Raw genomic sequence first — 22,785 nt, forward strand, 5'->3', positions numbered from 1 at the left:
CATGGCCTTGCAAGGGCATACACTGTGCAGTGGTGTATTTAGATTTTCTGCTGCCCTAGGCAACACAAAAAATCTGCCGCTTCCATCCCCGCTGCCCACCACCTGCAACCTGCGACTTGCCCCCGCAACCCCCCCACATACCACGTTCCCCCCCCCCCCGGTAGAGAAGGAGAGAGACTCAACATCACAGCTCTTTGGAATTCTGGCTCCCTTTGCGGAGTCTTACGGGTGTTCCCCTCACTCCCCTATTCCACTGGTGCCTGCCGCCCAGCCCCAGTACCCCTCATAGCCTCCTCGGCAGGACGCAGGACAACCAGCGTCCCTTCTTCCAGGGGGTGGCACCGACCCCCTGAAAAATGCTGCATAAAGCAAATGCCTTGTTTGCCTTGTGGCAGATACACCCCTGATACTATGTATGCCCTGTGTTTACTATGTTTTCTTTAGAAAAAAAAAATGTATTTATTTACAATTTTATTTTTTAATACTTTGTACTTTTGAGATATCAGATGTCTTTCTTTTTTTTTTTTTTTGAGACAGAGAAAGAGACTAAAGTCCCTTTCTCTGCAGTCTAATCTGCACATTACATGAATGAATGAGTAGTCTGTATAGAGACTCCTTTTCATTCATAACCTGACACTTTATTAATGGATACAGGAGCAATCAGTAGTGATCACTGCCTGTATCCATTGAAGGAAAGGGAGGGGGCTGGTAATCCCCCACTGGAGTGACCATGAGCTTATAACAGAAGGAGGAATCTGGTCCATACATACTGACCTGGCCAGCTGGAAGCAGTGCTGTAGGTCCATGCGCCGTATGGACCTGGCAATGAAAGTATTTATTCACACCATGTCCCCTGAGCTGCATTCTTTGTGCACCATCACACATGTATGTACAGTTATTTTCTGTGTGCCCTGTATACAGCTCAACGGACATTGTGGGAACAAGCCCTAACTGTTGACCACTTCCTAGAGCTGAAACCTAATCCACTAAATTCTAGCCCTTTTACCGATTTACCTAATGCCTAAACTAATTCTTAACATTAAAATAACCCATCTGCATCATACTTCTAATAAATCTGCACACGGGCACGTCACTGAATCACAGGATCTATGCCAAAAGATACTAGTGCAAATCACCTGGAGCTGGTAGCTAGTGATCCTGGGTAGAATAAATTGCTCTCTAGTTTAATGTGTTTGAGTTTGCTCTGTAACCAGAGTTTTGTGTCTTCCATTCCAGCCAGTGTATTACACTGGCTACACCTGATGCACTATGCCAAATATGTAGTGCAGGCCACTGCACGCTGCATGCTGTGCATTGTATATACTCCATGGTGCGCTGATCTGTATGCTGTACTGTATACTACCATACTACTGATAATTATAGTATTGACTCATTAGCAGACAGAAGTTAACTTAGGATTTTGGAATTCCACCCTGTTGATAGACACACCTTTGCTGGGTCAATTTATATCAGTTAGTTGTTAGGTCCTGTAATTACGCTGTTGGAAAATGTTGCTGATTAGACAAAATCTGAACATTTGTGTCTATCCTAGCAATACATACAACTTTTTATTGCATTTTTTGTTAAATTCTTGAGTGCTACATTCCCTTAGCATTAAATTTGTCGAGTGTCATACAGTGAAAGGAAATTAAGTAGGGAGACTCCTCTCTGTTTTACAATAGGACATTGATCGTAATAGAGAATTTCCTGTGGTAGTGTAGAATTGTGCATAAATGAATTGCATGACCGCTAATTTTTCTAATGTGTTTATATATTTTATCTTGCAGCTAATACAACTGATCATTAGCCACTTAGCACTCCCAGACCTGTGTCGCCTGGCGCAGACATGCAAACTACTTTATCAGCACTGCTGTGATCCTCTTCAATACACTCACCTAAGTTTACAGCCTTATTGGGCCAGTTTGAATGATGCTTCTTTGGAGTACTTATTGCCACGATGTACACTAGTGCAGTGGCTCAATTTATCTTGGACTGGAAACAGAGGCTTTATCACTACCTCAGGTTTTAGCAGGTAATATCTTTTTTTTTTTTTCCATTTGGCCTTGTGGTTTTTTTTTTTTTCTTGGATCGCTATCACACATCAAGCCAAAAATTGTTTTATGGTAGTAATGATATTTTAGTTTCCAGCAACTGTGAATTTAATGTATCCTTTTGGCAATGTGTGGTTAGTTTAAAAGGGGTGTGTTTGCGTACATTTGTGTGTGTGTGTAGTAAATCAACATGTAGGCTTGACAGATATTACAAAGTGTTCACAAAAGACACCTCAGCAAAATATCCTCCATATAGGAGTATGCTTCTGCCAGAATGGTGTGTCATTAGTCCAGAGTACAACAAAAAAACATGACAATGCATTTATTGGGATCAGATGCACAGTCTGTTGTCTTTATCTGGTGCAAAGGTCAATGGCCACACAGGATATTTCTTGGGAAAGTATGTGGATAAATAAGTTGATTTATTTTTTTTTGACTGATGAATCCCAGTACCAACTGTAGTGGAGTGGCACAAAACTGAAATACATTATCTGTACAGGGGAACATTTGCACTCTCATGCACTGATACCTGCTCAGGAGGCTTTACCACAAAGATATTACAATATCCATGTGGATGTTTCAATGGCCTGTCTGTTATAAACGCCAAAGATTACTCGTGTAGCACTAAATGGGATGTTTTATTTTTCTTGCAATGAAATTAATATTTGGCATTTTATAAAAAAGGTTCTACTGTGTCTTGTTAAAATACAGTTGTAGATACCAAGATCTTGGTATAAGGGTTAAGGTAGGTAGGCCAACAGGGACATTTATTTTTTTGACCACAGAAAATATTTTTTGCCATTTTCTTGTTTTAAATCTTGAAGATTAAATTCTCTTAGGGCTGGTTCACACCAGATGCAGTCCAGCGTGTCTTTGTTCTGTTTAAAAAATGCATGCACAGTGCTTTCCATGTGTTCCAATGGCCCTAGTTAACACCAGTGCAGTCAGTTTCAGTCAGTTTTTTGGTGAAGAAGAAAAAGTAGAACATGCTGCATTTTTTCTGCACAGAATTGAACTGGAGCACAGTAAAGTGCATACAAAATGCACCGGAACAGAGTGTGGTGTGAACTGTAAGCAAAGATGCATCTTTGTGGTGTGAACTGGCCCTCAAAGTGAGTTAATATGCAACCTTTTTGTTTAGCATATTCCAGGTCTATCATCTGACATGACCTAAATTTTCCAATGAGAAAATATGGTTGATTTATTAGAGGCAAATAGGCTGTTCACTTTGCATGGTCATTTTCACTTTGCAAGGCTTGGTGAATGTGGTAACAAGTCACTTTGCAAAAAATACACAATCATGTGTAAGGAAAATAAAATGCACAGTATTTTTGTTTGCATATGTTTGGAGAAAGAAAGTCAGCAGAGCTTAATAAACAGATTATTTGCCTTCACTAAATCAACCCAAATATGTCATGATGACCTGAGGTTCTGCACATAGCTAGCTTACACATTTCAAAAACTGAAGGCCGAGCTGGCACATTTCTGTTTGGCTGGACCATGATAATGATTTCCTGTTCATTTTAAAAGTGTTTAAATAGGGGACAGGGCCCAGTGTCCAAATTACCATTTCAAATGAGAACTCTATATATGTTTAGTAACAACCATCAAATTTAGTTTTTTACTATTCTGGGTGTTTTCCCTATGCAAGTTTAAATCATATTGAAGTAATGAGACTCAGGACTGACCTGTTCATATCTTTTGGATCTATGGTACAAGCATTCATTCTTCACAGCATTGCAGTAGCATGTTAGTGCTGTACATTTCATGTGTTATAGAGATTCCCAGCCTTTGTCAGCAGTTAATCAACTTTTTGAATGTGGTAATGATCTGTATATAAAAGTAACATGTGCTCCACTTTAGGTATTCTTATTGTTTAATCATTTCATAGAATTTTAGATATTCTCTGCTCGACTTTAAATACCAAGTAACTGTTGACAGGCTTTTGGGAGCAACATCAGAGGTAACCAAAACCCTCTACTTTAAAGGATAACTAAACCCAAGAACAAAAGTTAATATATTGGAGCTTACAAGTTTGTAGATGTGATGACTGCATTAGTTTTCTTTTTTCAGGTTAGAAGCATTTTTAAGTATAGAAAATACCTTTTGATCTTGCCAGAAATGCAGTGTCCTTGTCACATCCTATGAGCAAAACAGAAAGCACAAACAATCTTATCTTTCTTTTGTAAAGTGCTAGTTCCATCAGCTTTCAGGTAATGAAGATGCACAAAGGCAGATATGTTTGAAGTCTAGCGTGGGTGACAGCCATGGCTCATTCGATAGATACAGTGGAGGAGTGAGTATAGCTATGAAGGACCAGAAATGCGTTGTTCACAAGATTAGCAGGTGAAAATAAAGCGAGAAAAGCCAGAAAAAAATGAATCCACCAAATATAAGAACTGGTACGCTGTGATGTATTACATTTTTGTTTTAGATACACTTCACAGTGTATCTGAGCCTAAAAAAATATGAAAAGCTTTATAACTTTCCTTAATGACATTTATATATCTGATTTTAAGCCTTTTGATTGCTGTCATTGTAAGTAGCTATTAAATATTTGATGATTCTGCCAGTATCATCTTCTTAGCAACACTTTCTGTGTCAAGGTTCAGGGTCTGAAACTCCCCTGGCAGCATTGTCAGCCTGCGTGGTCTCCCCCACACTGGGAACAAGAGGATGCTGTGCCAATGTACAGCATGCCTGCAAACCCTTTGTCAGCCTGTGGCACAATAGACTGATATACCTCCTGCTTGACAATGGCTGTTGTCTGACGTATCGCTGTTAAACGTTTCAATACAGTCAGTCGGCCTCTTCTGGCTAAACTAGGTGTGCAGTGGGCATGCGGCAAAGGACCATTTGACGTTGTTTCCCATATAGCTTTGCAGCCAACAGCTATGTCACCAGCAATGGCTGGGTGCTATAGCTTGGACCATGTCTCCTGCACTTGCAAGCAGCACTGAGCCCATAGCTATTGCAGTCACATGATGTGGCTATTTGCATTGTTTGAATGTAGCCATGAGCTGTAATTGTGCATATCTTTGCTTATAGAAGAAGACTTTAATTGACATTTCCTATGTTCATTTCCAAAGACCACATTATACTTTTTCACATACAAGCAAGTGTTTAATTGGTCACCTAAGAACGGATTAACCGTTTCAGGACATGTTGTTGTTCTGCTTTAATTAATCCCCTTGGGCTGCTTTTTAGAAAACATAATGGCCTGGTTGCTGATTTCTGAATAGTTTTGTGCTGATACCAAAATTGCTTGAGTAACTGTTTTGGGATGCAGTGTCTCTCCAAGCTTATAACCTTGGCAAGGCTCCTGGACTCAGCCAGAGGCAATGACATAATAATTAAAAATCACATCAGTCTTTTAACAAAATGTGAAATGGTGATTATAATTTAATAGACGTTCTAGAAGATTTTGTAAAAAGTTTAACCACCTTGCTATTTTCAAACCATCATATCCTCTAGCAAAGTAGTTTTACATACTTTATATTTTGAACGTTAGTATTGCAGAATGCAGACACAGTACACTGCTTCAGGCATGTAAATATCCAGAGGCTAGACTGAAGGATATTTAACTTATTGATGATTTTATTTATTGATGAGATATATATCTAATTTGGCATAAATAGATTTCCAGCCGTATGAGCTCACCCTGCAACTTAAAATAACAACTCTCCTCCAGCTTAGCTGAATCCTAGCTGATGTCAGCATGTTGTATATAGGTAGTATGGTAGTTGATAACATTTTTAAGCATTAGGAGGAAACGGTAAATCTCCAATAAGCACCAAATAAACAAGCAAAATGTCAAATTACAAACATAAACTGCAATAACTAGGGTATATAAATATGTTTTATATATAATTCTTTATCTGTTTAGATGCAACTTAAGTTACATTTTCTACGCTTTTATAGTTGTAAATGAGCAATTTAATTTGGATTTGATAAAAAAAAATGCATATACTGGAGGCACTGCTTGACACTTCTGCATTCACAAAATATGTTCTGGGACTACATGATACGCTATATGACCATAAGTTTAAGGATGCCTGGCCATTACACCTGTATGATCTTCATGGACATCCCATTTTAAAATAATTGGCCTAATTATTGGGTCTACAGGAATTTGCGCCCTTTCAGCAAAAAAAAAAAAAAAAAAGCATTTGCGATTTCAGATACTGATGTGGGATGAGAAGGCCTGGTTCACAACTGACATTCCAGTTTATCCAAGTAGCATTCATTGGGGTGGAAGTCAGAGTTCTGTGTCAGACCCTTTGAGTTTCTCCACAGAAAATTAATTAAACCGTATCTATCGGTAATGCTGTAGCATTAAAGTAAATGTAAACCCAGCATTTCTTATTCCTGATATATGCCTGCTATACCATATACTTGTATGAAAAAGTATCCTGTTCTTTGTATTGCTTCCTTTGTGTGAAATCCCTGGTGTTCCTGCCAGTCCCTCTGCTTTCCTATTAAAAACTCACTACACTAGGCATGAGAGCACAGAGTGTTCAGTTCTCTAGCTGTGTTGGGAACGCGGCCTGCTCACCTCCAATGATCAAACTTGTCCTGATGCACTCCACCTGGTCAGACAGTCACTGGGAAGATCAGTGTGCTGCTGTTTCTCCTACCTTAGCAATTATGCAGCTGAGAACAGAGGGAATGTGATCACTTATAAAAAGGGGGGGGGGGGTGTATATAATGTTTTATTAACTATACACACGTTTTGCTGTTCATTTCTATTTTAAACTGAATAGGTTGTTTTAAAAGATGAGGGTTTACAATCACTTTAACATTACCCTTTACTGGAAACACCTGACCTTACTAATTTGGAGGGGAGTGTACATCTATTTGGCCATATTGTGTGCAGGGTGTGTGAGTTTGTCTGAATTGATGGTGGTGTATCCACAGAAGGGGTTTTGTGCTGATGCCCAGGAACTTTAAAACCAGGTATAAAGCTGATCATTATCATACTGTATTATTGTATTGTTTTGCAATTTTTGTTATAGGTATGCTCCTTCAAAATCTACATATTTTGAGCATTTAATATGCTTCTAACTGTGCCCGCAGGATTATCCCTGTACTTACGGTTGGGCTGGGGAATTTGACATAAAGTTATTAATCCAATTGAAGTTTTTTTGTCTTTGCTGTTGTCTACATACTCCTAGTTGTTAACAAAAAACAAAAAGAAAACAAAATTGCTTACGTCAGACAAAATTTCTTATTACTGTCAACATAACAATTGGCTCTGGACCTTAATACGGACTGTCTAAGGCAAGAACAGGGTAAGCCCTGGTTCATACCAATGCGTTTTTTTAGTGCTTTTTGCAGAAGCGCACTACAGGCTATTTAACTATGGGACACCTTCACATCTATGTGTTTTTGAACCGCTACATATTTGGAAAGGGTCCAGGCATTTTTTAAACATAAAATGTTGCATTTTCAATTCAATAGATTTCAGTGGAGACACTGCAGAAAATGCATATTGTGCATTTTTGATGCTTTCCGTTTTTAATTTGCCAAGCTACAAGTTGGCTCAAAAAATATAAAACTCATAAAAAAAGCATCAAAAGCGCATGTGCAAAAACGCAAAATGCACTGCACACCAGACAAAACACAAACTGCATTGGTGTAAACCAGGCCTTAGACAGTCTCTGTGGCCTCATTGCAACCAACCAGTAGAAATTGGTATTAAATCTGATGGGCTACTAGAAGAAATGCAAGCTTTGTAAGGGGCAGATTGTCTCAATCGTTGATGTTGATTTACAGGTACTGAAACAAACAAAACTGGAGCAAGCTGGAGTAGCAACCAATCAGATTTCTTACATTTATAAGATGAAATCCCATCAGCTGGTGTGGGCATTTGCTTCATATTGGCTTACTTTCCTTTCCCCAGTTTCTGTAAATTACTTCCATTATTGATAAATAAGGTCCATTATGCTGTTTTCCTGGATCATTGGGCATTATTATTTTGTGCCGTTTTTGACAAGTCTACACCAAGTCAACATTTCTGTGTTTTAATAAATCTTACATTACTGTATATATTATGCAAAGTATACATTCACACTAAACAGCCAGCAAAACCACAATCAGTTCCTTATGTCTGACATGCTAAACATGTTTAAAATAATAGCTGGCTAAGCAAACAGATGTAAATGAAAATCTGTTTTTGTCTTCTAATACTTCTTCTGTCAGCCTGTAATATTATGAAGTGTTTACAGTGCAAGTTTCCCCAGGGCAACATATTACTTGAAGGCTTTACCTATTTCTCTTATTGTTGAGGAAAAAACTATCATTTGAATTTACAAGCACAGTTATGAGACCCACCAGAGCTGTCATTTTCAAGACCAAGCTGAGTGGTGCTTTGCAAGTAAAAAATACATTTAGGAAGCACAGTGAAAATGTGCAATTGGCAGCCTTACATAAAGAACAAGCAGGTCTAGGAGGTGTGATCACACCATGAGTGTGTTCATGTCAGGAGATAGGAAGGTAAGCATTACACCTTTAGTAATTAATTCTTTGACAAGTTTCTATGTTGCACAAGGGATTCATTTAAAAGAAATCCTAGTCCATACATTAGCATATTTACCTACTGACCCCCACACTAAACTGATGCTCAGTTCTCAGAGTAAGCATGCTGTTTACCTGAACTTCCATCCTTGCTTTACACAATGATGTCTTCACACTCTTTTATCAATATATAGGCACAGCTTTGATAAGAAAATAAATAGACTGTATTTTACCATTCAAATCAGAAATCTTCATTTCTTTCTATTGAGCATAAAAGAGAATTATCCAGCTACAGAGTTGATGATGATTATTAATATACAGCGTTTATACAGCGCCAACAGTATGCATGGTGCTTTACAAAGTAAAGGAAGACAGTACAGTAACAATACAATTCAATACAAGAAGATTAGGAGTGCCCTGTCAATGAGAGCTTACAAATTAAAAGGGACGGGCAACTGATATAAAAGGTAATAACTGTGAGAGATGAGCTGATAGAGGAAACAAATACTGGTGTAATGCCATGGTGGCTCCAGAGATGTCCTGGAGGAGAGCATAGGAGATAAGGGAGCTAGAGCAGCAGGAGATACTGGGAGGAGTAAAGTGGATGGTTTGGATGAGGATGGCTTTGTATGTGATTAGTATTTGTAATCTTATACCTGTATGTTGGGCTAGTAAAAGCCAGTGGAAGGATTGACAGAGAGTGAGCCATTGGTAAGGTGGATAAGTCTAGCAGGAGCATTCATGAGAGACTGGAGAGGAGATAGCCTGTGTAAAGGTGGACCTGTGATCAGGGAGTTGCAATATTTGATAAGTTTAAAATAGATAGCTATCAAGTTCAACTGGTTATGGTAACCTCTGATAACTACTAGATAATTTATGCATTAAGCTAAAGTTGTAAACCCCCAAAAAAATCAAAATTGAAATGACCAGTCTACCTCACACAGCATAACAGCAGAAGTCATTTGTCCGTAGTCTGGCCAAGAAAGGAGCAACTAGTCATCTGAAATTCTCTCTGCTTTCCTAAGTAAAAAAACCCGACACATGAAAAAAGAAAAAATTGTGTTGCCACACCCCCTCTCCTGTGACTGACAGACTAATTAGGAGTCTCATGCATGAGAGAAGGGGGCGTGTGTCCCACAGCCATCCACACAGATCACTCCCAAAATAGCCTAGTTCGCTAAACCGTGCCTACACTGTGTGCTTATTTCTACTAACAGAGGAGGAGATGAGATACATGCTTTCACAGGTCATCTTTATCAACTAACGGGGTGTCAAACGGCCTCACACAGATTTAACCCCACAGCTACCAGGAAGAAAGGAGGATCACAATTAACCCCTCAATGACTGGCCACTTCTACTGTGTAACTATTGGGCGTTACTTGAAAGTAGGGCACTACAGTGAAAGTGTCCAACCGTTGAGGGGTTAATTGTGATCCTTCTGCTCGGCTCCCTCCTTAAATCTGTGTGAGGTTGTTTGGCTCCTGTTAGTTGATAATAATGACCTGTGAATGCATGTATCCCCCTTCCTCCTCCTCCCTTAGTAGAGATAAGCACATAGTGTCAACAGGGTCCTGCTGAGTAATTCCCAACAATTGCTCAGCTCCCTCCAGCCTATGAAAGTCTACAGTCTCCTGTGCCTGAAATGCTGTGTAGTGTTTATGGGATTAACTGTTCTCTCAGTCTCCTCAGGCTGGAGCTGACTCCTAATTAGTCTGTCAGTCAAAAGAGAGGGGGTGCGGCGACACATTTCTTTTCATGTGTCGGTTTTTTTTTCACTTTAGGAAAGCAGAGAGGCTGCCTCGGCTGTCATTCACCGAATCCTGCCCTGTGATGACTGATTACTCGCTGGCACTCAGTGATCAAGGAGCATTACCGAGGGGGGGGGGAGAGAACTGTAAATAAATAATGCAGTTCTCTCCCCTGTCAACTCCTGCACAGAGCCATGCAAAGCAGTGTGCTTACAGTGAACCACAGGCAGCACACAGTAAAACAGCACATATGTTAACCTCTTCCTGCTCAATGCCATTAGTACAGTCTCAGTGCTTTTTATTGGCACGGATCACTGTATTGGTGTCACTGGGGATGCAAGTAACACCAAGTCAGTTCCCCCCAGTGTCAGAATGCCCGCCGCAGTCCCACCATAAGTCGCTGATCACCACCACCATTGCTAGTAAAAATAATAAAAAAACAAATCCTAGTATATATCCTGCCATTTGTAAACGCTGTAACTTTCACTTAAACCAATTAATTTACATGTATTGGGAATTTTTTTTAGCAAAGACATGTAGCAGAATATATTGTGGCCTAAATTTATGACGAAATTTTATTTTTTTTATTTTTTACATGTTTTAATAGCAAAAAGTCAAAAATATATTTTTTTTTTCTCAAAGTTGTTGGTCTTTTTTTTTTTTTTTTTTTTATAGTGCAAAAAATAAAAAATGCACAGGCCATCAAATACCACGGAAAGGAAGCTCCATTTGTGGGAATAAAATGACGTAAATTTCATTTTGGGTGCAGCGTTGAATGACCACGCAATTGTCAGTTAAAGTAACGCAGCAACGTAACGCAAAAAATGGCCTGGTCAGGAAAGGGGGTAAATCCTCTGGAGGGCAAGTGGTTAATACCTTTTATAGATTGACAATTTCCTTTAAAATAATCAGTAACAAACCTCAGCTTTGAAGATAGCAAGGATACCATTAATCTTTCATCATCATTTAGGCTATTTTTTATATATGGTTGCTCATGCTTTATGATATTAGAAGCTTCTTGTTTTGGTATTCTTCCTTCCAGTTTAGAAGCCATTAGGTGTTTCTTAATTAAAAACAAGCAATACTGCTATTTTCTTCCTGTACCTGTCAACATGTCTTTAATACAGTACAGTATTTTGAAAGAATTTAATTACTCTGCGTGAAACTGGCAGCAGGAATTTACGACAAAGAAATTCTATAACACTACACATTGTTTTCTTATACAAGGTATTGTATGTGTGCTTTTTCTTTCTGTTAATTGAGGAGTACAATTAGGAGATCAACTCTAAAATTGGTATTAGTGACATAAACACAGCATGATACCTATAAAACATCTTATATCCATGACACTATACAACAAATTCTTACTAAATATTTAGTCTTCTTGTAGGGTTCACTTATTTCATAAAATGCTAATTTTGGATTTTTAAATGCCCAGATTAAATTCATACTGTGAGGCTAAAATTATTAATCCCAGACATTTAGGGGTTTATTTACTAAAGCTGGAGAGTCCAAAATCAGACTCCCTTCTGCATAGAAACCAATCCGCTTCTAACCTCAGCTTGTTCAATGAAGCTTTGGCAATGAAACCTGGAAGCTGATTGGTTTCTATGCAGAAGGGAGTCTGATTTTGGACTCTCCAGCTTTAGTAAATAAACCCCTTAACGTCTGGTGTCCAGGCAAAGAGCAGTTGCAAGAACAGTTAGCTTCTGCACTGTTCCTGTACAATATATTATTGATTTCTGCACCAATGATTTCTTAGGTCTCTGTATCAATATATACACAACCAGTCAAAAGTTAAGAATAACCCAATTTTCCTAGTTTTTATTGAAATTTATGCTTTTTTTGTCTCAACATACTATGAAACTAAAGCACAGAACAAATAAACAATAGAAAAAGCTGATCTCCAGCATTTAGTGAAGCTTAAATATTTTTTGGGACCAAACTGGTCCAAACAAACTGTTTATTGCACTAAGACATGCAGTGGCTCTCAGCTAAATGCAGTATACAGCTAAATACAGTATATAGCTAAATACAGTATACAGCTAAATACAGTATACAGTGCTGTGTTTCAGTAGTGAAATGGGAACTTTCCTTCCCCACTCCCGAAACAGCGCTCAGTCTTTCACAGGAAGCTTTGGATTCTACAAATGAATACAAAGCTTCCTCTGCGTGGCTGAGTTGATGGACCTTATAGTTAGAAATAAGGTCAAACCTGCTTTTTTTCCTTCACATGGGAATCAACACAGGCACCAGAACCGGCTTGTAACTCTTTAGGCATATTGCTTAAAGATGTCCGTATTTTCCCCATGACCTTCCTGTGTCCTTTAATGTAAAATAAAGAAAGCAGGATTTTTGTCTTCCTTTTAAAATTGTATTTTCAGACTCTTTCAGAATGAAAATCAATATTGTTTGCAAAGCTCTTTCCAATACTATGGAATACTAAAAGTTTGAACAATATGTTGCCCTTGTAGGCTGCAATTTTTTTATACCTTTTGTCCTGTTCATTCCAAACCAACATTAATGGGGTCTAGGTGTGGTTGCTGTGCAGTCCATGATTTGAGGTCTACTGTCTTGTTTTCTTCAAAGATAATATTGACATGGCCAGGAGGTATGTGTTCAGATTTAACAAAAACCTGAAGTGGAACTCCAGCCTCTCTTGTTTCTGTCCCATTTTTTCACCTCTGGTGCTTTGTGTGAAACTGTGCTGCTCTTTAATATTCTCCATTGTATGCATCTGAATATTCATTGAAGGGTATTGCAGCAGGCACACTTTCTGTCTTGTGATTCCCATCCTCTCACAAGACATACTAAGTGTCATTGATATGCCCCAGAGCTACAGAGGGTATCCGTCACTGTTGCTGTTTCCTGTGAACACAGTTCCTCTACAGCCAGATTAATCTGGATTGGAAAGAGCCCGTCTCCTCTGTTTGCATTCTGAATCCTTGGACTCGTGGATTTTTGCAGCCTTTTTTAAGTTGCTTAGAGTAGGGTCTGTGCTGTGTGATCTGGACTGAAAACACAGGTAACAGCATTCTTGCTTCATCTAAATGGGGAAGCGTTATTTCCAGGCATCTCCCCACACCCTGTACAATATGTAGTTGCCTTGATCTGTGTGAATGCAGTGTTGTTTCCCAGTACACTATGTGTGCAGTGTTTCTTATTGTATTACCTAATAATGTGTACTGTGTTATCCACTCATACAGAAGCAGGGAGTATGTATGGAAGGGGTATCTCACATTAGTATTTTATGCTGTGTAGTATAATCTGGACTGCAAACGCACAGCTTCTGCTTTACAGGTCACGTTAGACAAATCTGTGTAGTAACTTGGCATGATATCATCAATTCAACTTTAGACCTCATACAAATTGTCCATGAGAGGCTGAAAATATGTGGGGTGGCAAATTCCAGCTCTTCATCTTCTACACTCAGGGAGCCACTGGTGTCACGTGCAACCTGCCATACAAGTGATTGGCTATACACAGATGGGCTCTTCTAAATACCAATGCCTCCTTGCATCAGTATTTACCCACACATGTGCTACATGTTTCTTGAACGCAAAACTTCCGTATTTGGAAAATACATCATACACACATATACAGGTAAATACCGCTGCAGAGAAGTATCATTTTTATAAGTATTTAGCCACATACAGCTATTCACTTGTATGGCATGCTGTACAAGGCACCTGCAGCGTCCTGGGCTTGGGAAAATGCATGAAATTTTACCCCAGCATATTTTCAGCATCTTGCAGTCCATGTGCATGAGGCCTTAAAGGTATTAAATTTTTTTTTTTTTACACACTGCCTTCCTTCACCCTATTGACTCTGGAAGCCACGGCACAAGCTATTTACAAGCTACAGTATATACTTAATCTAACTTGAGTAATCAGCAGCTAATTTAAAGACTGTCCTCTTCAAGGATTTTTGGATGAGTGGGGAAGGATTTTTTTTGCTCTTAGTACCATTGCAGTGACCAGTGTGCACCTTTCCTATTTTGGTGTTCTTTGGGGATTAAAAGAATAAAGGAAAATCTACTACTGGTACTTATTTCTCATTCCATTTAACTTAAAAAATTCTGCCATATCTGAGGCTTTATTCAAATGGTGTTATCATGAGGTTGAAGGAAAAAAAGAGACAGAAACAAACTCCATATTCAATATAGCAAGTCTCTGCAGTATTTGTATTCAGACTTCCTTAGTATGCTGCTCTTCATCTACTTTTTAATTCCAAGAACACATTTTAAAATAAAAAGAAATTTCAGCGCCCTTTTTGTGGTAAACTCATTTGTGTTTGAAAAACAGATTTAGAGTTCATTTTGACTTGAGATGTGAGGTGCCAAGGAAATGTTTTTTGTTTTTTTTTTTGGCAAGAGGTATGTAAGTACAGCAGCTGTAAATACTGGGCAACTTGCCTTCTCAAGTACTGTATAGACCAGCAAACGGTACCCTATATGTTTTTGCCATTAGAGGTTTACATTAAAGGAGACTGACAGTCACTGGCTCTCTGCTCACGGAAAATCTGAGAACCGAGTGATCAGTAGTCTTTATCACCCAGTTCTCAGTCCTAGAGACGGAGGGGGACAGGTGCAGCATTGGAGTGATGCTGCACCCACCCAGGTGAGTATGACTATTTTTTATCTATCTATCTATATATATATATATATATATATATATATATATATATATATATATATATATATATATATATCCACCCCACAGTTCTCTTTCAAGAAACTGAGATGATTTAAATGATATTTTCAAACATCAGTATATGTGTTATCCCTCAAATAAGGTTCTGTTAACGATATATTTCACTGATGCCTGGAGTTGTTGCAGTGCTTGCTGGTAAACTTCACAGTGCCTTTATCATTTGAGAGCTACTTGTATTTCATATTTATTAGCAAAATGAATAAACCTTAACGACCACCTTTGTTTTACTAATACGTAGCTATGGTAAAATTTCCCACCGTCTGTTCTTTCCTAGACTGTTAAATGTGTGTGGCTTGGAACTTGTGCGCTTGGAGTTGGCCTGTGGCCACTTTTTAAATGAAGCATGCCTGGAAGTCATTGCAGAGATGTGTCCAAATCTTCAGGAATTAAATCTCTCCTCTTGTGATAAGCTGCCACCTCAGGCTTTCAGCCATATCTCCAAACTCTGTGGATTAAAACGCCTTGTTCTCTACCGGACAAAAATAGAGGTAAAGACGGTCTGTTAATTTTAACTAGTTGAAAGCATTTATCACATTATGTTTGTGTAGAGCAACAGAAAAATGTCTTTGGAAAAACGTTCAGCCTTTGACATAAGCAGTCTTTTTTAATTAAAATTTATTTAGCAACTGGCAAACCTTTGTGTTTTATATTATATGATGCCATTAGTTGAATTGTACTCTTTGCAGTCTTGTATTGAGCTTCAGGACATTTTTTTTTCTTTCAAAATGCCATGAAGACAATGCATCTTTCTTATCATGCTAGATATCTATACTGTTATGGACTGAGTAATGTGTTGTTAGGAACGTAAGGATGCCCCATCGTTTGATGGAAATGAAAATTATCAACCTACAGAGGACTAAGTTCAAAGCCACCCCGAAAATCAAAGTGAAAAAAATTATGCAGTAGGATAGTCGATCTTGCTGAAATTTCATTGCAGCAACTCAAAATGGTACTCATTAGTTTGTATGGCCCCCATGTGCATGTATGCATGCCGGACAACGTCCAGGCATGCTCCTAAAGAGATGATGGATGGTGTCCTGGGGTATTTCCTCCCAGATCTGAACCAGGGCATCACTGAGCTCCTGGACAGTCTGAGGTGCAACCTGGCGGTGTTGGATGTACTGAAACATGATATCCCAGAGGTGTTCTATTGGAATTAGGTCAGGCGAACATGGGGGCCATTCAATGGTATCAATTCCTTCATCCTCCAGGAACCGAAGACCCACTGCACCAGCGTAGGGTCTGATGATGGGTCCAAGGATTTAACCCCCAATAGCTAATGGCAGTCAGGGTGCCATTGTCTAGCCTGTAGAGGTCTGTGTGTCCCTCCATGGATCTACCTCTCCAGACCATCACTGACCCACCAACAAAACCATCATGCTGAACGATGTTACAGGCAGCATAACATTCTCCATGGCTTCTCCAGACCCTTTAACGTCTGTCACGTGCTTAGAGTGAACCTGCTCTCATCTGTGAAAAGCACAGGGTGCCAGTGGCGGACCTGCCAATTCTGGTGTTCAATGGCAAATGCCAATCGAGCTCTGTGGTGCTGGGCAGTGAGCATAGGGCCCTCTAGAGGACATCAGGCCCTCAGACCACCCTCATGAAGTCTTTTTCTGATTGGTCAGAGACATTTACACCAGTGGCCTGCTGAAGGTCATTTTGTAGGGCTCTGGCAGTGCTCGTCCTGTTCCTCCTTGCACAAAGAAGCAGATACCGGTCCTGCTGATGGGTTAAGGACCTTCTACGGCGCTGTCCAGCTCTCCTAGAGTAACTGCCTGTCTCCTGGAATCTCCTCCATGCTCTTGATACTGTTCTGGGAGACACAGCAAACCTTCTGGCATTGGCACGTATTGATGTGCCATCCTGGTGGAATTGGACTGCCTGTGCAACCTCTGTAGGATACAGGTATCACCTCATGCTATCAGTACTGACCACTGACCCTAGCCAAATGCAAAACTAGTGAAAAACAGTCAGAAAAGATGAGTAGGGAAAAATGTCAGTAGCCTCACCTGTAAAACCATTCCTGTTTTGGGGGTCGTCCCATTGTTGTCCATCTAGTGCACCTGATATTCATTTCATTAATACTAAAGCAGCTGAAATTGATTAACAACCCCCTCTGCTACTTAACTGACCAGATCAATATCCCAGGAGTTTACTTGACTTGATGCTATACTCTGATTAAAAAGTGTTCCTTTAATTTTTGAGCTGTGTGCGTTTGTGTGTATATGTATACACACACACTATATTGCCAAAAGTATTGGGACGTCTGCCTTTACACGCACATGAACTTTAATGGCATCCCAGTCTTACTCCGTAGGGTTTAATGTTGAATTGGCCCACCCTTTGCAGCTATAACAGCTTCAACTCTTCTGAGAAGGCTGTCCACAAGGTTTAGGAGTGTGTCTATGGGAATGTTTGACCATTCTTCCAGAAGTGCATTTGTGAGGTCAGGCACTGATGTCGGATGAGAAGGCCTGGCTCGCATTCTCCGCTCTTATTCATCCCAAAGGTGTTTTATCGGGTTGAGGTCAGGACTCTGTGCAGGCCAGTTAAGTTCCTCCACCCCAAAATCACTCATCCATGTCTTTATGGATCTTGCTTTGTATACTGGTGCGCAGTCACGTTGGAACAGGAAGAGGCCATCCCCAAACTGTTCCCCAAAGTTGGGAGCATGAAATTGTCCTAAATTTCTTGGTATGGTGACGCCTTAAGATTTCCCTTCACTGGAACTATGGGGCCAAGCCCAACCCCTGAAAAACAACCCCACACCATAATCCCCCCCACCCCCCACCAAACTTTACATTTGGCACAATGGAGTCAGGCAAGTACTATTCTCCTGACAACCGCCAAACCCAGACACGTTCATTGGATTGCCAGACAGAAGCGTGATTCGTCACCCCAGAGAACATGTCTCCACTGTTCTAGAGTCCAGTGGCGGCATGCTTTACACCACTGCATCCAATGCTTTGCATTGCACTTGGTGATGTAAAGCTTGGTTGCAGCTGCTCAGCCATGGAAACCCATTCCATGAAGCTCTATTCTCACTGTTGTTGTGCTAATCTGAAGGCCACATGAAGTTTGGAGGTCTTTTAGCTATTGACTCTGCAGATAGTTGGCTACTTCTGTGCACTTCAGCATGCGCTAACTCTGCTCTGTCATTTTACATGGCCTGTTGTTCCCAGTTGCTTCCATTTTGTTATAATACCACTAACAGTTGACTGTGAAATATTCAGTAGCAAGGAAATTTCACGGATTGACTTATTGCACAGGTACCACGCTTGAATTCACTGAGCTCCTGAGAGGGACTCATTCTTTCACAAATGTTTGTGAAAGTGCCTTGAAAAGGTACTCGTACTCATACCCCTTGTAATTTTCCAGCTTTGCACAACTAGAGAGTGAAAACCATTTATCATTTTCCTTCCACTTCACAATTGAATGTGCCACTTTGTGTTGGTCTATGATAATATCCCAATAAAATACATTTTACGTTTTTGGTTGTAACACGACAAAATTTGGAAAATTTCAAGGGGTATGAATTCTTGTTCAAGGCACTGTATACATACATGCATGTGTGTTGTGTGTTTTTTTTTTTTTAAGAAATACTTCTCATTTACCACTGTCGCCATGAGTAAAGACGCTGATATAATGTCTGGTACCTGATGTCATGACACTTTGCTATACTGCTGTGCTTTCATGTAATGCAGTGGTGTCACTTTACAAAACTGTGATCTGCCTCCTTATGCAGCTACAGTCCGTGAAGAATGGAAAAATAGTTTACACAGATGAAAGCAGGGTAGAATGGTAAGAGTAGGATTTTCATAGATATGTTTTTTGATGAACACCTATTTAAAAGAATCTGGGTTTGTTAACATACAGTGGGGATCAAAAGTTTGGGCACCCCAGCTAAAAATTTGTATTAATGTGCATAAAGAAGCCAAAGAAAGATGGAAAAATCTCCAAAAGGCATCAAATTACAGATTAGACATTCTTATAATATGTCAACAAAAGTTAGATTGTATTTCCATCATTTACACTTTCAAAATAACAGAAAACAAAAAAATGGCGTCTGCAAAGGTTTGGGCACCCTGCAGAGTTAATATCTTGTACTGCCCCCTTTGGCAAGTATCACAGCTTGTAAACGCTTTTTGTAGCCAGCCAAGAGTCTTTCAATTCTTGTTTGAGGTATCTTTGCCCATTCTTCCTTACAAAAGTCTTCCAGTTCTTTGAGATTTCTGGGCTTTCTGTCACGCACTGCTCTTTTAAGGTCTATCCATAGATTTTCAATTATGTTGAGAACAGGAGATTGTGAAGGCCATGGCAAAACCTTTAGTTTACGCCTCTTGATGTAATCCCCCGTGGATTTCGAGGTGTGTTTAGGATCATTATCCATTTGTAGAAGCCATCCTCTCTTTAACTTCAGCTTTTTCGCAGATGGCATCAAGTTACCATCCAAAATTTGCTGAAATTTTATTGAATCCATTTTTCCTTCTACTCGTGAGATGTTCCCTGTGCCACTGGCTGCAACACAACCCCAAAGCATGATTGATCCAACCCCATGCTTAACAGTTGGACAGAGGTTCTTTTCATTAAATTCTGTGCCCCTTCTTCTCCAAACGTACCTTTGCCCATTCCGGCCAAAAAGTTCAATTTTAAACTCATCGGTCCACAGAACTTGTTTCCAAAATGCAGCAGGCTTGTCTATATGTTCATTTGCAAAGTTCAAACGATGATTTTTGTGGTGAGGACATAGAAGAGGTTTTCTTCTGATGACTCTTCCATGAAGACCATATTTGTACAAGTATCTCTTTATAGTGGAATAGTGTACCACAACTCCAGTGTCTGTCAGATCTTTCTGGAGGGATCGTGCAGTCAAACGTGGGTTTTGAATTGTTTTTCTCACAATCCTGCGAGCTGTTCTGTCTGATATTTTTCTTGGTCTTCCAGATCTTGCTTTAACTTCCACTGTTCCTGATGACTGCCATTTCTTAATTACATTCCGAACATAGGATATTGACATCTGAAAACGCGTTGCTATCTTCTTATAGCCTTCTCCAGCTTTGTGAGCGTAAACTATTTTCAGTTTCAGTTTTCTAGACAACTGCTTAGAAGAACCCATGGTGCTGATTGTTGGGGCAAGGTCAGATGAGTCTGGGCATTTAAAACCTTTGAGATTGACATCACCTTGTCTTCCCAGACGATGATTGAGAACAATCCATGACACTGGCAGGTCTCAGCTTGGCAAAGGGGGCAGTGCATGCTATAAATTCTGCAGGGTGCCCAAACTTTTGCAGACGCCATTTTTTTGTTTTTTGTTATTTTGAAAGTGTAAATGATGGAAATAAAATCTAACTTTTGTTGACATATTATAAGAATGTCTAATCTGTAATTTGATGCCTTTTGGAGATTTTTCCATCTTATCTTGGCTTCTTTGTGCACATTAATACAAATTTTTAGCTGGGGTGCCCAAACGTTCGATCTCCACTGTATGTATTCTCCTTGCCTCTATCTGCTATGGTATATTTTTACCTTTGTGAATAGAGGTCAGAATGTACTCTAAATTTGGCTGATTCCAACTTAAACAATTTATTCACAAGCATTTGCAGGAATTGAAGACATTGGTAAATTGGTCCATCGTTTATATCAGTTTTAAGCAGTAGATGAATTGGATTTTATGAACTGTATATGGCTTCATTTGAGAGCAATTAAAGTAGATGTATGGAGGGCTCAATCAATTCTTCCTGGGACATATTAACAAGTCTTTCCAGAAGGAAAAGACCTTATAGGGCAAAAATTTTCCCAAAACCCCTGGAGCCTATATATCGGTGGTTCTCAAGCTTCCTAATGCCGCGACCCTTTAATTAAGTTCCTCATGTTGTGGTGACCCCCAACCATAAAATTTTTTACCCCGTAATTATAATTCATGAAGTGTCGTTTTACCTTCAATACTGCTGCTTTCAGCACAGTAGCTGCTTTCAACACAGTAGCTGCTTTCAGCACAGTAGCTGCTTTCAACACAGTGTCTGCTCTTTACACATCAGAAATATGTGTTTTCTGATGGTCTTAGGCGACCCCTGTGAAAGGGTCGTTCGACCCCCAAAGGGGTCGCGACCCACAGGTTGAGAACCACTGCTATATATGAAAAGGAAGCTAACAAATAAATGTGTGCTTGCCAATGGTGACCGGTCACAATGCTTGTTTCACTTTCAGTTCTGCACAGTAAGAATTTAGATTTTGAATGCTGATTGATTGTTATGGACGATACGCTTCTTATACACATGCCCCTATGCGTTTCAAGCATCACGCATTATTTGTGGAAATAAGCAAGGCTTTCATTGAAGTCTTATTTGCATACCTAAATGTTACATGTATTTCCATTTTAGTTCAGTTCACTAACAAGTAACAGCATCTAACACTAGCTAACTTCAATATTTAAGTTAACTTTTTTCAGTGTTTTTTGAAAACATCACAGAGACCAATGCATATGAGCATTCTCCCATCCACAGCAGAGCCAATGACGAAAACTGTTTATGGCCATGGCCCCTAACAAATTGCATATACCTGATGGCTTCACATATGAACCTGCAGTAAAGGTTTATAGACATCCCACTAGTGTCTCTACTATGCAAACAGATGATCCACACCTCTGTTCTTTCCTGGGGGAAATGTCTGATTCCTTATTTGAAGATCTCTAATTTGGCAAATTACACCCAGCCTTTCTGAGCCCAGGTTCTTTTTCAGTGGTCCTGACCATCTGTGCACTCTTGACCTCCCTGTGACCATAGTCAACCCTCTTCTTAATAATGTTCAGACCAGATGTGCTTTTATGGTTCTTATGAAATGAGGACTGTCTAGACTACTGGAGTTAGTATCTAAACTTTCTTTAGTGGAATGTTATTCTATATTGTGGCAAATGAAATACAGCAACTCTTTATTTGTTTCACCTTCACTCTCACGTGGGTTTGAAGTTTCCACAGGAACACTTTCTTTCCTCCTTGCAATGGTACCTTCTCATCTGCTAACTACCAAGGAGAGACAGAACACTTGTGCATACTGTGTATATCTATATATTGCTACCCTTTTAGCCCCCCAGAGAAGCAGCTTGATGTAGGGATTATTCTGTCTTTCCCCATTGACCTGTCCTGGCTGAACCCAAACGCCAATAACACAGCTGGTAGCTTAAAATGAGCTTTAATAATAAACTCTGCAGGAAAAAAGGGTTAACAAAAACACGATAGTGTAGCAGCAAATATAATAGTGGTTGCAAACTAAGCATGACTGTAAAGATCAAGAGTCCTAGCTATATGGCCTATCTACAGTGGGGATTGAAAGTCTGGGCACCCCAGCTAAAAATTTGTATTAATGTGCATAAAGAAGCCAAGGAAAGATGGAAAAATCTCCAAAAGGCACCAAATTACAGATTAGACATTCTTATAATATGTCAACAAAAGTTAGATTTTATTTCCATCATTTACACTTTCAAAATAACAGAAAACAAAAAAATGGTGTCTGCAAAAGTTTGGGCACCCTGCAGAGTTAATATCTTGTACTGCCCCCTTTGGCAAGTATCACAGCTTGTAAATGCTTTTTGTAGCCAGCCAAGAGTCTTTCAATTCTTTTTTGAGGTATCTTTGCCCATTCTTCCTTACAAAAGTCTTCCAGTTCTTTGAGATTTCTGGGCTGTCTGTCACGCACCTCTCTTTTAAGGTCTATCCATAGATTTTCAATTATGTTGAGGTCAGGGGATTGTGAAGGCCA

At 39.5% G+C, this 22,785-nt stretch overlaps 1 protein-coding gene across 1 annotated transcript in view; it reads left to right on the top strand.

Moving 5' to 3' along the window:
• The window catches only part of FBXL4 (F-box and leucine rich repeat protein 4), an 86,170-nt gene that overhangs the window by 42,956 nt on the left and 20,429 nt on the right, over positions 1–22,785 (top strand). The window contains exons 4-5 of the mRNA XM_089665238.1: positions 1,788–2,032; positions 15,302–15,515. Of these exons, the coding sequence (XP_089521364.1) occupies positions 1,788–2,032; positions 15,302–15,515 (459 nt within the window). The remainder of the gene's footprint in view (positions 1–1,787; positions 2,033–15,301; positions 15,516–22,785) is intronic.

This window comes from Staurois parvus, unplaced genomic scaffold (genome assembly GCF_062004578.1).
Source record: "Staurois parvus isolate SC_StPar_1 unplaced genomic scaffold, SC_StPar_1.0 ptg000048l, whole genome shotgun sequence".
NCBI classification, from domain to species: Eukaryota; Metazoa; Chordata; class Amphibia; order Anura; family Ranidae; genus Staurois; species Staurois parvus.